This window comes from Pholis gunnellus, assembly GCF_910591455.1.
Source record: "Pholis gunnellus genome assembly, chromosome: 5".
Lineage (NCBI taxonomy): Eukaryota > Metazoa > Chordata > Actinopteri > Perciformes > Pholidae > Pholis > Pholis gunnellus.
This window is the reverse complement of record NC_136531.1, coordinates 22129982-22146749: the sequence shown is the minus strand read 5'-3', so window position 1 is coordinate 22146749 and position 16768 is coordinate 22129982. Positions and strand designations below refer to the sequence as shown.

Below are 16768 nucleotides of genomic sequence, written 5' to 3'. Positions count from 1 at the left end.
TTCCTTACTGCAAACGCTCTCACCTGCGCGACTGAACCATATAGGAATAGATGGATGGGCGAGTTTTTGTTTTGTGTGGGATTCTGTTACTAATATACGATCTTTGCTCGCCCATCACAGTCAGAAGGGGCGTGGGGTAAAGCGCGAGCGCCCTCTGATGCTCTACCAGTCAGGTTGGAGTGGATATTAGCTGGCTCAACACAGCAGCAGCAGTGACTGCCTGACTGACTCCTGCCTCGCAAGTGGAGTTTAGTGAAAACACCGCGTCCGTATCCCGTATATCTAACGGTTTGTAAAAGCTGTGTGAACGGTGCACCTACCGTCTGTTGTGAACCAGTGGAAACCGGGGCTGACATGCGAATGTAGCCGTTAGCAAGCGAGCCAGGCCGAGGAGCGCTGGCTGCTCGTCTCCTTCACCCAGACAGGAGCGTAAATGTTCATCACGAGCCAGTTAACCGAGTTCCACGACGCTGAAGAGGATGCGCAAGGACGTGAGGATATTGTTGGTGGGAGAGCGTAAGTAAAGCTATGCATTGACGGTGTTTAGGTCTGCAGCGTCCGTGTTCACGTTGCACTGGTCCTGCCAGCTGAGCGAGGACCTCTGACAGCCAGACCTCTGTCTCACGATGGTCACTTCACTCGTCCTTATTGTTTTAACTTCTGCTATCGTGACGGCTGTTATTCGGTTTTACATTGTATGTTTGTCAATTAGTGTTATTGCAGGACAAAATAAAATGCATCCTGCATCAGCCACAGCTTTCTAAACCAGTGGGTAGATATTTAATTGGCCCATTACACGACTATCTGCAGTCACCTTATTGTGTCTTGTACCTAGACTAGGAATAGGTTGCTCCTTCTAAATTAATGTTTAGGTGTCGACCTCTGAAAAAGATGTTGCAAGTGTATTACCCCATGTAGTGAACACAGTCTGCAGCTGAGAAGAAAGCCATGTTAAACTCCTGCTCTGTCAGGTGACCTCTGACATCTCGGTCTTCTCTGGTCAATGAAGTCATGGAATCTCATTGGGTTTTTCAGGAAGTGACCTCCAGATAGAAAAGAGAGTTTTATTTTCCTTCTTTCCACCTGAAGAAAGTGTGTTTTTCTCCACAGGAAGAAGCCCAGCTGTTTTCACAATTGTTGTTTTCTGAAGTCTTAACAGGACAGTTTGTATTTTATCGGCTTAGTATTAGGACGACACGGAGAAGGCCGGTGGTTTAAAAACAGAGCCGGCATGAATGCTTCAATTCATAGATTGTGCCCATAAAGAAACTAATGTGGCGTTTGTGATGTCCGTAATGGGAAATCTGTGTCCCAGGCACATGGCCTGCATAGCTTGTTAAGCGCAATAACTCATTTTCATGTTAAATCAATAAATGATATCCCCCCCAAAAGCTACAATATTGAATGAATTGTTCTGAGTTTGCCGTGTTTTTGCTCAGCATCTGTCTCATTTGCACTGAACTCTCACTCCTCTTCCTCCTTCGACAGCCAAAGTGGGGAAGACGTCTCTCATCATGTCGCTGGTCAGCGAGGAGTTCCCAACCGTGGTGAGGACAAATGCTTATCACGTCGGCAGTCGGAGAGACCTTGATGATGTGTACCTTGAATACCTCTGTGGAGTTTGACACCATTGATGTGTGTGCCTGTGACTGGTTGCAAACGTGTGTGCGTATCTCATAGACATGTTCACGTTGATCCCAGGTTCCCTACCGAGCTGAGGAAATCACCATACCTGCAGATGTCACACCAGAGCGAGTCCCCACACACATTGTGGACTACTCGGGTAGGTTAAGCCCACGGCTGTTTCGGATTCAAATGCATTGAATTGTGGGGACATTTGTTGTGAAATCATTCATATACTAAGTTTGTATATTTGTGTGCCACATTGAGAAAGAAGATCCTGGTTTTAACTGTAGTGCACACACATCTTTGTCCTGCAGAGGCCGAGCAGACCGACGAGCAGTTGTTTCAGGAGATCTCCAAGGTCAGTCAGTGCGTTGTGCTTTCCTGTTAACCCTCGAGAGAAACGCTGAGTTCAGCTGTAAACCGAATGCGTGTCTGTGTTGGTCTCTCTCACAGGCAAATGTGATTTGCATTGTCTACTCTGTCAACAACAAGACCTCCATTGAAAAGGTGAGCTACCGCTGCGCCTAGCATTTCCATAATTGGTTTGTTGAACAGTAAAACTTGTGGCACACTGGAGGGTGATGATCTATTCCATTTGAATCTGCTCTCCCTCTTTGTTTCCCACAGGTGACGAGCCACTGGATCCCCCTCATCACTGAGAACACAGACAAGGACAGCAGGTGTGAACATGTCTGAAAAAATAACTGCGTTTTCTTTGTCAGCCCAGTTTTGGACAATGAAATATGAGGTGACGAGGGCGCCTATATCTCAATTTCTCCGCAAAAGACCGTTTTCTGTAGAAAGAGGCCAGTCATGGAGTCCTTCTGGTCGGGTTTGAAGTGGTGACTTCCAGTCACGGGGTGGAAAATGTCTCACAAATGCTTCTCTGTGAGCGGAGAGCTGAAGTGGAAATGCAGCATTTTTTTTTTTTCAAAACGAGCAGATTCAGCCTTTTGTGTTGCGCTGTTTTCAGGGTGAAATGAGTCACGGTGTTTCTGAAAGGAAAATACAAAAAATCCATGAAAAGAAAAGTGTTCTTTTGCACAAAACAAAAGGTTACTGTTAGATTTACATGTTTTTATTCTTGTAAATGAAATGCTGTGTGTGTGTGTGTGTGTGTGTGTGTGTGTGTGTGTGTGTGTGTGTGTGTGTGTGTGTGTGTGTGTGTGTGTGTGTGTGTGTGTGTGTGTGTGTGTGTGTGTGTGTGTGTGTGTGTGTGTGTGTGTGTGTGTGTGCGCGCGCGCGCCAGGGTTCCTCTGATTCTGGTGGGGAACAAGTCTGACCTGGTGGAACACAGCAGTATGGAGACCATACTGCCCATCATGAACCGGCACAGTGAGATAGAGACTTGCGTCGAGGTGAGAGAGAGAGCGGTGGCTCTGTTTACTGTTCCCACTGTTCCTGAATAGTAAAACATTGCAGTTAATGCTGCGAGAGTGCTGGTCTGTTTACATTTGCCTGATGAATGCTTAAATATTCAAGTAATGCAACGCTGTTGGTTCAGACCGCAGACGGACTATCGATGTGTTGCTCGGTACACAAAGTCGAAAGGGACGTAAACACAAATGGAAATCTATATCTTCCATCGTTAATAAACGGAACATAAAGAGGGGAAGAAGTTTGTTCAACAATAACTGTTGGGTGTAAACATTTTAGGAGCCCAGAGTAACAGGATTGTTTTTGAGTTAACACCCAGACACTGTTTTTACTTTATTGGTGGTGTTTTACTGACGACAACTTAAGTTGGTGTAAAAACATGAATATCTCAATAAATGGAGTTAAGTTGTTTTTAACTACAATCAAAGCCCTTTATGGCGTTTTCGTTGTCGGTACAATTACCGACAACGTTTTTGTTGTCGGTAATGTGATTCTTGAAGTTGTCCAAAAAGGTCAAAGGTCACTTGTTTGGGGCCATAACGCAAGACTTCATATGATAATTATGACAATTTCGCCCCAAATGTCAAATAGGATGAAGTAATGACATTTTGGACAGACATGGATGTAAACTGCAACTTCACCGAGGCGATGATTCTAGTTTCTACTTTCCATGAAAGACGCTTTTTATTTTTTGCTCCTGTTCAGTGTTTACAACGAGGAAGCACAACAACTGTCCAAGAGGATTTAAATACTTAACACCCGCCGTGACCTGACCGTTAATTAAACCAGGCTTGTCGCTCAGACAGATCCTGTTTGTTAATACCCTGACTTAGCTCCAACACACACATGTACAGTATATATACACACACACACACAGACAGGGATGGCCGAGCTTTGCCAGGACACGGTATTTTCACAGGGTTGCAATGGTGTTTTAATGCCACAAGGGTATTTACACAGTGTTGTAGAAAGGAGGTCAAAGGTATATAACGGTGTATATACAGGACTGTCTCAGAAAATTAGAATATTGTGATAATCCCCATACGTGTGATTTAGTTTACTGAACCAAGCTGAGTGTTTTTCAAGGCTCAGGAAACCCTTGCAGGTGTTTCGAGTTAATTAGACGTTTCAAGTGATTAGTTGAATACCCTACTAGTATACTTTTTCATGATATTCTAATATTTAGAGATAGGATATTTGAGTTTTCTTAAGCTGTAAGCCATAATCAGCAATATTAAAAGAATAAAAGGCTTGCAATATTTCAGTTGATTTGTAATGAATCCAGAATGCATGACGTTTTTGTTTTTTTAATTGCATTACACAAAATAAAGAACTTTATCACAATATTCTAATTTTCTGAGACAGTCCTGTATATATGTGTACATTATTATTAAACCCCCTTCTTATTTTTCTTGTTTATAGTGTTCAGCAAAGAACCTGAAGAACATCTCAGAGCTGTTCTACTACGCCCAAAAGGCAGTCCTGCACCCCACAGGTCCTCTTTACTGTCCGGAGAGGAAAGACGTAAGAGCAGAAATACACTGTGAACTCTGTGGTTATCAGAAAAAAGTATGAATTTCCATTTGAGAGAGTTATGTCTAAAAGCGGAATACATCACCGAATGTCAGCAGGTGAATAACCAAATCATTTTGTTAAAGGAACTTTACAGTTTTCCTTTTTGATTCCCAGATGAAGCCACTTTGTGTCAAAGCCCTGACTCGAATCTTCAAAGTGTCTGACCTGGACAATGATGGGATTCTCAACGATCATGAGCTCAATTTCTTCCAGGTGAGTTGACCGATGACTGCTGTAGCTGACAGAGTTAACAATGGGTTTATTCAAATAAATACAAAATGATGTGACTGTCTGATCGCTCACAGCGGACGTGCTTCAACACCCCGCTGGAGTCTCAGGCGTTGGAGGATGTGAAAAATGTGGTGAGGAAGAATATGAGCGACGGAGTGTGCGACAACGGACTCACTCTGAAAGGTAGGAATGCACGGATCGGCCTTCCTTCCTCGCATTTACATGCACACACTCACACTCTCTCTCTCTGGTCACGTTAGTCCTGATTGTGTCGTTCAGTGTTTCCGTGATGTTCTCCTCCAGGCTTCCTGTTCCTCCACACCCTGTTCATCCAGCGAGGGCGCCATGAAACCACGTGGACAGTGCTGAGGAGGTTTGGGTACGACGACGACCTGGAGTTAAATCAGGACTACCTCTTCCCCCCGTGAGTCTCAGTCTTCTTCTTCTTTTATTTCCCTCACTGTGGTTAGGGACTCACTCTTACTCTTTCAAGGGTAATACTGTACTTTCCTCAAACCCAATGCTCCCTTTTTTTTGGTTCAATTTAAACATCTTCTTTCACTTTTGGTGCCTTTTTGCTCATTTTGATTAAACCGTCAGCACTGTTGAGCCCTTAAAGGAGGTAATAGATTCAGTACCTTACATAACACTGTAGTTATGAGGAAGGAAGGATTAATATGCACAATTTCACCTCACTTACTAATATTTCTACTGAGGACTACTAAGCAAAGTATAACATTTATCCTCTTATTTAATCTTGTGTAGAAATGTTTCCTGTGTTTATCTTGTGTTCTGCTCATTGACTGTACCTTTCACTTTAATATATATTTATATATCTATATCCTTGTCTCTAGGTTGAAGCTCCCTCCAGACTGCACCACCGAGCTCAACCACAATGCCTACCTCTTCCTCCAGAGCATCTTTGACAAACATGACAAGGTATAATCCTGTTAACCCGGGTTCTGCATTTGCTTTACCCTCTGCCCCGGAGAGGCTTTCACAGAAAGCTGCTCAGTACGGCACAAGAAATAGAAATGCACCCACACAGCCGGCGCTGACCACCTGCTGAGACTTAAGGTGTTGTCACTGAGGAGGGATTGACGGCAGAATTAGCCGCGAGGTTAGAGTGAAAGTCAAAAGAGTGAAAGTGTCAGCTTGTACCATGATCTGCGCTCTGTTGTAGTGATTAATGTCCAACTGTGAATGCGTGCTCCAGTCCCATCATGTTTGTTTACTCGGGTAGAGATGACGGGCGGCAAACTAAGGGAAATATTTCCCGGCCCGAGCAACCGTTCTTCTCAGTAACCGACTTTTGCGTTCATCAGGACCGTGACTGTGCCTTGTCACCGGAGGAGACGAGGGACCTGTTTGATGTTTTCCCCTACATGCCCTGGGGTCCAGATGTCAATAATACAGTTTGCACTAATGACCAGGGCTGGATCACCTACCAGGGATATCTCTCCCAGTGGACGTAAGTGGCGACGAGTTTAGGGCTGTGCACGATGTCATTACTTTACATTCAAAGCTTCTATTTAGGTGTTCGAACAAAGCTTAGAATGTCTGTCGTCCTTTTTTTATGACGCCATCACCCTAAAATAATGTTACACATTTTTGTATATAATGAACCTTTCAACGTTATTATCATGAAAACACCAATGTTCAAGTATTTCCCTTTGCGTATGTATTCAACACAATCTCAGTCACGTTGGTTTCTTTACTGAATTAATCTCTGGTTTTGTGTCTTTTGCCTTTAACGTTTGTTCAGGTTAACAACGTATCTGGATGTCCAACGATGCCTGGAGTATTTGGGTTACCTCGGCTACTCAATAGTTGCTGAGCAGGAGTCCCACGCATCAGGAATTACAGGTGAATCACATCTTCTTCTCCATACTCGTGTTAAATAATTGAGTTGCAGATCTGTGGACAAGTTTCTTGCAATATAGTTGACATAGATGTTAAAACGCAGTAAATCAACACTGTCATAACACCAACCATTGGACAGTTGAAACGGCAGTTAAATCTGAATGTTGCTGCTGACTGACGTGAGTTGTGGACGGCAGCAGTCTGAACTGATCCTCTAATGCCCCCCCCCCCCCCCCCCCCCCCCCCCACACCTGCACAGTGACCAGAGCTAAGAAGATTGACCTGCAGAAGAAGCAGACCCAGCGCAGCGTCTTCCGCTGTAATGTCTTTGGAGACATCGGCAGCGGCAAGAGCGGCTTCCTGCAAGCGTTCCTGGGTAGAAACCACACGGTAAACGGAAATAAAAACCGGATTACAGACGTGTACTATCGCAACATCCTTCTCTTTCTTGTATAATTGGGAGAAGTATCAATACAGACTCAAACAGCATTTGCCCACTGCTGCTTTCAATCATAGTTTACGGTCCGTTTTATGTCCTGATCTGCTTTTACGTGACGTCTCTTTTCTCCTCCCAGCGCCAAAAAACGATCCGAGAGGAACACCGATCCTACTATGCCATCAGCACAACCTATGTTTACGGCCAGGAGAAATACCTTCTTGTGAGTTTCATAGATACCCCTTGTGTTACTTAAATTACTAATAAAAAAAACTATTTTTGCAATTGCAACTCAAAGACATGATTCATACGTGTATGTATCACTATTAAGAGGTGGTGCACCAGCCTGAGGGTGGCTGTGCTTACCTGGCTGTTCATCTAATCTTCTTCTCATGTTCACCCAATGCTTTTACCAGCGCACTACTACTGAAAGCACATGAATGAAATATGGCAACTTTTATGCGTTTGTGTATTGTTTAGGCAAAAACATTGAATGGCACATTTAGCAATGGTTGAAATAGTATTAGCAAGTTCAAACATAGTCTTAGTTTACTCGAGCACCTAACGCATCAACTGCACTCCTCTCTGTTGTCGCTTGTTTTTTGTCTTTTTGAATAACCTCGTCACACACACACACTCTCTATGCTGGCGTCCAAAATGAAACAACTTGCAGCACTATGACACTCATAGACAACCCTTTTTTCTTTTCTTTTTTTTAAATGCCGTGATTGTAAACGCAGAGAATATTGGCAACTATCTGACATGTGACTAACTGCTGGAACTCGGCCGTGGTCTTCTGACTCTCTGCCCTCCGCTCCCCTCAGCTTCATGAAGTGTTCCCTGACTTCGACTACCTGTCTGATGCCGATCTGGCCTGTGACATTGTCTGCCTGGTCTATGATGTTAGCAACCCGTACTCCTTTGAGTACTGCGCCAAAGTCTTCAAGGTAAAGCTCTGCGTACATTACATCAACAAGGCAAACAACACCTTAAACACGGTCGCCCCTCTCTTTCCCTCCTCAGCAATACTTCATGGACAGCAAGGTCCCGTGTATGATGATCGCAGCGAAGTCAGACCTGCCCGAGATCAAACAGACGTACGGCTGCAGTCCTCTGGAGTTCTGTAGGAAGCACAAGATGCCACCTCCCCAGTCCTTCACCTGTAACACTGCAGCAGCACCCAGCAGAGACATCTACACCAAACTTACCACTATGGCCATGTACCCGTAAGTATGGAGACTCTTGATCTAGATTTGTTGAACTTGCACATGTCATTTTTGCACTTCAGGTGCCCAAGCAAAGAAGAAGTCAAGTTGTACCATTCTCTCTGTTTATAGGCCCAACCTTCTGGTTTAAAATGTTCTAGAGTCACAGCAGGACATACAGTCCTTTGCTGGCCAATGTATCGTATACACCCAGCTAAAGCTGATGCTGTGTAATACAATAAAACCTTCATGAAGGTTACAATGTTTAGTTGTGGGGGATGTAGTTTGTGGTCATGAAGGTTGTGTTTTATTATGATCACATGTGTTGTTGGTAAAGCAACCAGCTCATTAAGAACTATGATGTTAGGATTCTGTATGACCGTTGGTACAAATCATCACTACTGAAGCCCTGAGAGGCGAGTGGGGAGAAAAAAAAAAGACTTCTGGTGATCTAAGTCTGATCTAAATAGCTTTCTCTTGTGTGTTTTATGAATTCAGAATTATAGTATAATAGTTTTTTTTCCAGGATAATCTTTATTTGTTCCATTATCTGTGAAAAGTGTGGAAAAACTTGACTAAATACTTTCAAGTGTTTGTTGTTGTAGTACTCATTTCAGCCACAAGAGGCTGCCAAGTTAGTTTTAATTTTCATAACTTTCTCGCACACAATATATGTACTTTGTGTTTAGAGCGCATGCAGAGATTAAAACTCACCTGGAAGAAAACATGAATCACTCGCCAAAACCGTTTTTCTTAAGTCATAAACGCACGAGAGAAAACTATTCAGATCAGACTTTGAAAATTGTCTCAGGGCTTCCGTACATCACTCACTATTGTTCCTAATAGTGTGTAAATAAGGGTATTGCAGCTGGGTCACAAATGACAGGAAGTCCTGTGTGCAGATGGGAAGCCTTTTTTCTTCCTCTTCTGCAGTCCACCTTATGTGCTAGTTTACAGTTTAAATACAAAGCTCTGCTGAGTGAGTGCCTGTGGATAAAGCCGCTCCCTCTGGGGGGAAGCTCCGACTCTCTGCAAGTGTCCGTACCAGACGTGATGCACTTCAGTCTACATTAATCCACTGCGCTGCCCTCTGGACACGGTGCTTTCACTCTCTGATGGCACAGCGTTTAGCTCTGTGAGTAAACGTGTTTCCCTGCTGTGCAGTCATGTTGATCTCTCCCAGAGGCTCACGGGTTGCAGTGCCTCTCTGCACATCACACATTCAAGATGTATTATTATTATGCATTATTCAACTGTATTTTGAGAATAATCCAGGGATTGTATTAGTGTACTTGATTTCCTTGTCGCCCATGGATTCTGGCTCCCTGGCGATGAGCCACATGCTACTCATTCATTGTTGGTGGCATCTTAAAACTCTTTATCTTGCTTTTCTTCCTCTTCTGTGTTTTAAATCTAAACTGCGTGTTGGTGTTTTGTCCTTCCCATATCTCTCCTCAGCCACGCTCGGCTGCGCTGCATGTGCACTTGTAACCGGTGCACCTTCTGCTTGTGTCAGAACTTCCTCAACTCTGAGCTGCTGCAGACGGTCAGGGCCAAACTCTACGCTGTTGTACTCAGAAGGTCCTTCTTACCTTTTTTTACAACCCTCTCTTTACACCCGATCAGTCTCTTGATTGGTCGGCTTCGTCGCCTCACGCTTGTCACGTTCATTTCTCCTCATTTTTCTCCATTTCTTTGCAAAGCTGTTGTATTTTTAGGCACCGACTTCAGTCCTTTGACTTTGTCATTTCCCATCTAAGAACGCCTTCTGATATCTTCATTTTCCGTTGGATGTTGCTTCCTGTACTACAGTGGGATTGACAGCATGTACTTCTCTATTCTGATCTCAGTCTCGTTGTCATTCGGTCGGTGTCAACTTCCTTGTTGTCGTCGTCTTTGCTCGTGTCGCTGCGCCTCCGCCGTCTCATCTAACATGTCACAGCTAATTTCTGGTCTCGCTGTCTCATGTCATAACTATAATCCTGCATGTCCGTCATCTGTTCGACTGGCTTTTTCCTCAGCATGTCTCAAGGCTGCATCCCTGCTCCGTCATTTCATCCATATTGTCTTTTGGTTCGTCTTATTTACTTTCACATCATCCTTCCCAGCGACGCGTCGTCTCTATATCTCCGTACTCTTTATTGTCGTTCCCTTCACCCCCCTCTCTGTATTTATGTCTCTCTCTCTGTCTAACAGACATGTGAGCCAAGCAGACCTGAAGAGCTCGACCTTCTGGCTGAAAGCGAGCGTCGGGGCCTCGGTGTTTGCCGTGCTGGGCTTCGCCATGTACCGGGTGCTGCTCAAACCACGGTGATTCTCAGGCACCCGTGTCCAACCCTCTTTACCCCCTGGTACATACAGAGCTATTTTGACCTGTCACGGCATTAGGCTGTCCATCTTGCATTTAGTAAATGAAAATCTACTGAAAATCTGTCTTTGTTTTGTTTTGGTGGGAAGGGGAAACGTGTCAAAAACATTTGTGTTTTTTTTTTTGTTGCATTTTCATTCCATTGTCGATTTCTCTTCGTGGGAATAAAAACAGAACAATATTTAATTTTGTACTAAAATTGCTAATTTCCTGAATCTGTTTGTTTGCAAAGTAATATATCTATATTTATATTAAAATGAGGGTAAGCTGCTGATGAGCTGTAGTGACTAACATGAGGGAGTTGCATACGTATATAGCGGTTTGGTTGCTTGCTGAATGAAATGAACAATTTCAGCTGCGATGGGGATTGCGATACGTGAGGTTTGCAATAACACCGATGCTTTTACTAGACTGAACTGTGTGTAAATAGTATATATAATATAGTAGAATGTACATTTGTTTGTCTTTGTTCAAAAGAGCCATGTCTGATTCAAACTCAAAACACTGAATGCAAAGGTATAAGTAGCTCAACAGCATGGTTATGAAATCACACATGATATTCACAATGACAGAAATCCGTTTGCCTTTTAAGGCCTAAACACTTGGATGCACACTTTATTTTTAACATTTGTACGTCTCAGCAGGTCAGGGTTTGATCAGTGGATGTGGATGTGTGGAAGAGTCTGCTGCGATCTTGCTCACTTTTTTCATCAGCTCATGTGTGTGCGTCTGCGTGTGCGTGTGTGTGTGTGTGAATGCGTGTCTCAGTGTGCTAAGATATTTAACATTTAACACTTTTCATTCACTCTGTACATTTTGTATTTGCATGCTTCTGAATTTCCGATCACATTCCAGCGTTTTACAACTTACTGTACAAAAGAACCATCATGCCAACTTCTCCACGTTGCTTTCCATCTCCCAATAATCCAGGGATAGTAGTAGTCAAGTTTATTGACAGGAGTGCTGAGAAAGAGACTGGTGAAGTTTGACAGCCCTCGCAGAAAATGCAATAATGTGGCCCCAGATGTTAATTTCCATGCAATTGGTTCAGTGTGATGTTTTCACTCAGCCCTGCCTTTCCAAAAGTTTACAATAAACAAATATCTGTATGACATCTGGTGTGATGGAATTTCCTTTCAGTTTCTAAGAGATTTAACAATTTAGCCAAGCAATGGCCTGCTTTCGTGTGAATACATTAAGGTAATTTGTCTCTTTGTTATTCTTAACAGCTGTGGGACAGTGATGCCGACAGTGTTCTTTAAATATCGAAAAGGAAGCGTTGCAAATTATTTGTGACCGTCGGCGCTTCTTTAATATGCTTTTGTATCTGATAAATCCCCACTAAATCAACTTTCTTTTTATCCTCTTCTGACAAGATTATAGGTTATATTTAGTAAATTCAAATTGTAAGAAACAAGCTGACACAAGAGGGCAGCATTGCTTGAAAAATACATCACCAACAAGACGAGTGGCAGCCATGTAAAGTATACTTTAAAATGCAGTGAAACTGCTAAGATATAGTATCTTTATTGTATTTATACAACACAGTACAAAGATATGATCAAGGTGTGAAACCCATTTAGCTTTTAAACAAAAAGGCCTTATCTCTCCAAATGAAAGCCACTCATTAAGAAAAATAAAATTACAATGTGTGAACTGTGCTCATCAAGCTGATACCTCTGTAAATCAACAGCACCCTTGGCTCGTCAGTGTGTTTTTATTATTGGACTAATAATGGATTTGACCCACATAGATGGTATTTAAAGCATGTTTTAGTTCATACAGAGTATCCAATAATTTGGGTGATTTAAAAACTGGTACATCTTAAATTCTGATTCTAATTTACTCAAACCATGTTCTATAAAAATGTCCGACATTTTTCTCCACAAGCATGTTAGTCTGGAGCAGCTTTAGTTAAACCAACATGGGCGGAATGTGGAGGACTTCACGAGGGATGTGGCTGAGCGGATTATCTGGTTTACTCAAAGTGTTGACCTTGAATTTTCATCACTTCCAGACCTTAGACTGACTGACTAACCCACAAAGGTTTTTTTTTTAAAAGCACAACCCAAAATTGTGTTCAATCAAGCAGCAGTACCCTGGTCAAGAGACCGTAAAAGACCCCCAATTGTAATTTGGGCTTGTTAAATCGATAAGTTCTAAGAAAGACTGCATTTGGACATCTGGTGCAGCTGCTTCGTCAGGACATTTAAAGCACCACTGGTTCTCACTAATGAGCATCTGTAATTATGCGAGACAGTCAGACACTGTGCTGCATGAGAACTCCTATTTAACCATGAAAATGAAGTCCCTGCCAGCGCTATACCTACTTTCTGGTGATACTGGTATAAAGTAATCTAAAGAAGTGTGTGTGCGGTTGATACAAAGAGTATCAGCTGTAACACAAGCAGAGAAGCTGACACAGCTAGCTAAAAGTGAGGGATGAATCGTTTGAAAGGCTAGCTAACAGTAATAGCAGTGCAGCTAAAGCTATAGACATTGAGTAATGGTTGAAATAGTCATCTAAAAGTAATCGATTCACTATTGAAATTGTTAGCTATGAGTTGTGGATAAATGGCTGAAGTTGATAAACTGTTATATAGCTAAGCTACTGTATAGCAATTGGCTGAAATAACTAAAATTATAATTGATAAACGGTTGAACTAACTGTCTATAAGTTGTAGGTAATGGTTGAAATGTCCAGCTTCTGCTACTCTAAGTGTATAGTAGCACAAATGCAAACTGGACCAAAGCATTGACGGTTCAATTGTGTAAATGAAAAGAAATATTGTGACAATCTACACAATTAACAACATCCAGCTTACAATCAATACACGTGAACGCATGTGAAACATCGCTAATGTTGTTGGTAAAAGTACCCGAGTTCATCAGTAAAGGGCCGTGGCTCCGAGAACAGTTAGTGCCAAATACACCCGAGACAGACTCCTGTCAGAAAGAGGCAACACTCCCCAGCTGGTAATTTATTGTCAACACGAGCTCAGTTTTCCCACATAGCAGGTGTTCTTCCTGCTGTATATCTTGTCTCTTTCTCTCCTTTGTGTTCACACTCTCTTGCCTCCTCTGCCTCTCATGTGCAGCTGACGTTTGCAGATGACTTGTGAAAGCTGCCACGTCAAAGCTTATTTTGTCCAATTAGCTGCTTTTAATGGAAATTCCCATTGGTGCCTGTAGCTAACAAGACAATAATTCCCTTTGCTCCCTGGTAATATGAAAGATGGAATGTGATCTGTCCTTGGGAGACTGTGACACGGTTTATTTATTAATGGATTCATCTTTGTTAATTAGGATTTAAATTTTGCAACGTCAGTCCTACACTGTAACAAATTTCCCCGTTAAATTACAGTAAAGAGCTGGCAGCTACAGGCTCCAGCTTCTAACTGTAATTCTACAGCATACCTACTGTAATGTACAACAACGGTTTCATACTGTAAAAAAGTATGACAGTACAGTGCTGTATAGAAAATGCATGAACAGTTCATTACCGTAGAATGTATTTACAGTATGACACTGCTAGAAGCTAATGATTTAAAATGTTACATTTCAAAATAAAACCCCTGAAAATTGCGAGCATAGAAACGACTCAAACAAGAGATGGCCTTACATTAAAAAGCTTTTATTAAAGCCAATGCAGTGTCAAACACATTCAATAACTGACAATTTTACAGTGATCACATTTTTGCAAAATACAAATATTAAAAGCACCATATAAAATTGTATTCATTAAAGTAAATTAGAACAAAAAACATTGTCAGTAATTACGTTATTGTACAATACAATCAGACCAGAACACTGCATCATGTTAAACAGATTCGCAACAATCTATATACAACTCTTATAGTTTACTAAATGTACCCCGCCTTCAGTATCACTTTTTTATTTAGTTATGGTCATTAGTGTAATAGAAAGCAAGTAAAAGAACAAATCTGGAACTGCACATTTGAGACAACTCGATAGAACTGAACAGAACACAATTTTGAAACTTGTTACCTTAAAAGGAAAAAAGAACACCAGCAGTGTGGGCGATCTCTCCTTCCTCCTATGTGGAGATGTGCTGTGGACTACATAAAGCCACACTCAAAGTCCAGGAGGTTTTTTATGAGGGTGGCCACATGGGGATTGACAGCTCCTGCCTTCTTCTGGACCAGCTTCCCTGTCTTTCTGGACACCACCTTCCCCTGGTTGGCCTTTGTCCCCCTTTCCAGGTTGAGACCAATGAAGCGCCTAAATAACAGAGAAAGCATATATATATTAGGTGTGGTATGTAAAGAATATTCACACTTAATACTAAACCCCATTGGAATAAACAAATACAAATTACAAGTATTCTGACCTCTGTGTCTACTAACAATGAGAGAATAATCTTATTTTCATCTAACATATGTGTGAATATTTCATATAAGCAAAAAATGTGAACATACAAGGTCTGATTTTTGTTCTACACGTTCTCACATCAAGGCTACAAGCTCAATCATGTTGCAACATATTAACCTTCAGAAAAATATCCAAATAATATTTAAGACTGCAGAAGATTTACCTTTGAACAAACTCCAGTGTCCTTGCAGCTTCCTCTTGGTATTGCAAGTTGAACACATCGTAGCTCGAGAAAACCGCAGCAGCAACGTGATGAAGCTTGGCTGGATGCCTTCACAGACGACGTGGCTTCAATGCTTATCAAGCAGCGTCACCAGCAACTAATGCAGACAACAATTATAGTTAATGTTCTGAAACCATATCAAATATATATATATTAACTCAGCTTGTTGATTCAATTGCTGAGAAATTCAATCAGGTATCTATGAAAATGAAATAACTCTCGCTGGTAACGCCGGTAGATCGCATGCCATTCTTTTCTAACACACGGGTCACCACGTATGCACAGTGAACCGCGTGAGCTACTGCAGCAGTCGCTGTCCTGCAAGCACCGCTCGTTAGCATGTTAGCATGCAACAAGTCACGTTATCGGCAAAAAATCAGTACAATACAATGTAGATTCAACACAAAATGACTGAACACGGTCATGCTAACTTTGATAACATCTAAATTACCTTGTTCAGTGAGCCACAGGGGCAGGATGGACGGTGTCCGCTGCGTGTTTGTAGGCGAGCTGAAGCAGCAGGTGGTGCTCGGTCTGCTTCGGTGCTTCGGTCAGAGTCCGTTGAAAATCGTCTTCTCAAATTCCCTCTTATTATTATTCTTCCATCCTGAATAAAATCACCGGTCTATGATATCTAAAGCTTTCTGTTCATTTTCTTTAGGTTGACTATGTGCTAACTAAGCAGTAGATACTTGATGCCGTGTGCTGTTGAAGAGTAAGGGGCGGGCTTAGTCAACTGAAAAAGGAAAAAATACTGTAGTATACTGCAAGATTGGACAGTAGCTGCTGTTAATTTTTTTTTTCTTCCAAGGCCTCAACTTTTGCTGGATTTAACTGTATTCAACTGTATTTACGAAGAACAGTACCTTGCTGTTGAGAATTTCTTGTATTTTTACAGCAATTTGTTACAGTGTATTATTCATTCTCTCCATACAGTTTAGTGCGGTTACACCCTGTAATTTCTTTGATGTCATATGAAGGATTTTATTTTTAGGTTTCCCAGGAACAATTGAAAAATTCTGTTAATATTAAAGATACAAATGTAGATTCTGGTTAACTCATAACTTTATGCAAATAACATCTGTTATCCCAACAGCGTAATGCCTTAAAGTCCTTATATTCAGTCAGTTTATGTTTGAATGATTATCAATATTTGAGAGGTAAAAGTAAATCATTTTTAGGCTTTGCACAAGTCAGAATTATGGGTGAGGCCACAATAACCTAAAATGACATAAAACTTGTTTCCCATCCACACAAGACCACATGAAAATAGGGAATCTCAACATTTGGCCTTGGTTTGCTGATCTCTGCGCGTACATGTTGTACAGAATGGCTGCTGGCTCTTCTTTTAAACAATATATCAGACTCCAACTTTAACCCAGCACTGCTGTGTGGGAATCAGGAAACGACCCCAAGGCTTACAAATATCAACTGGCAACATTGTTTCCATAGCAATGCTATCGCATATACTG

The 16768-nt window shown here is 41.9% G+C and overlaps 1 protein-coding gene across 2 annotated transcripts; it reads left to right on the top strand.

Moving 5' to 3' along the window:
- The first annotated feature begins 174 nt into the window (after window positions 1-174).
- rhot1b (ras homolog family member T1) lies at window positions 175-11767 on the top strand. 2 transcript variants are annotated; one of them, XM_079160323.1, is made up of 20 exons: window positions 175-516; window positions 1489-1547; window positions 1702-1783; window positions 1941-1984; window positions 2080-2133; window positions 2254-2306; window positions 2876-2984; window positions 4426-4527; window positions 4693-4791; window positions 4884-4992; window positions 5113-5233; window positions 5664-5748; window positions 6135-6280; window positions 6575-6675; window positions 6932-7062; window positions 7248-7331; window positions 7933-8055; window positions 8132-8334; window positions 9772-9894; window positions 10510-11767. In XM_079160323.1, the coding sequence occupies exons 1-20, from the start codon at window positions 480-482 to the stop codon at window positions 10625-10627; spliced, it is 1983 nt and encodes a 660-aa protein (XP_079016449.1). In that variant the 5' UTR covers window positions 175-479; the 3' UTR covers window positions 10628-11767. The 2 variants fall into 2 exon arrangements, with proteins under 2 accessions (XP_079016449.1, XP_079016450.1); XM_079160324.1 differs by lacking the exon at window positions 9772-9894.
- Window positions 11768-16768: the final 5001 nt, after the last annotated feature.

What these genes read in the sequence shown, in the direction of transcription:
- rhot1b (XM_079160323.1), top strand. Translation starts at nt 480, where the DNA reads ATGCGCAAGGACGTGAGGATATTGTTGGTGGGAGAGC. An exon ending in GATATTGTTGGTGGGAGAGC is followed by an intron (nt 517 to 1,488) that starts GTAAGTAAAGCT and finishes CTCCTTCGACAG; the next exon opens with CCAAAGTGGGGAAGACGTCT. An exon ending in AACACAGACAAGGACAGCAG is followed by an intron (nt 2,307 to 2,875) that starts GTGTGAACATGT and finishes CGCGCGCGCCAG; the next exon opens with GGTTCCTCTGATTCTGGTGG.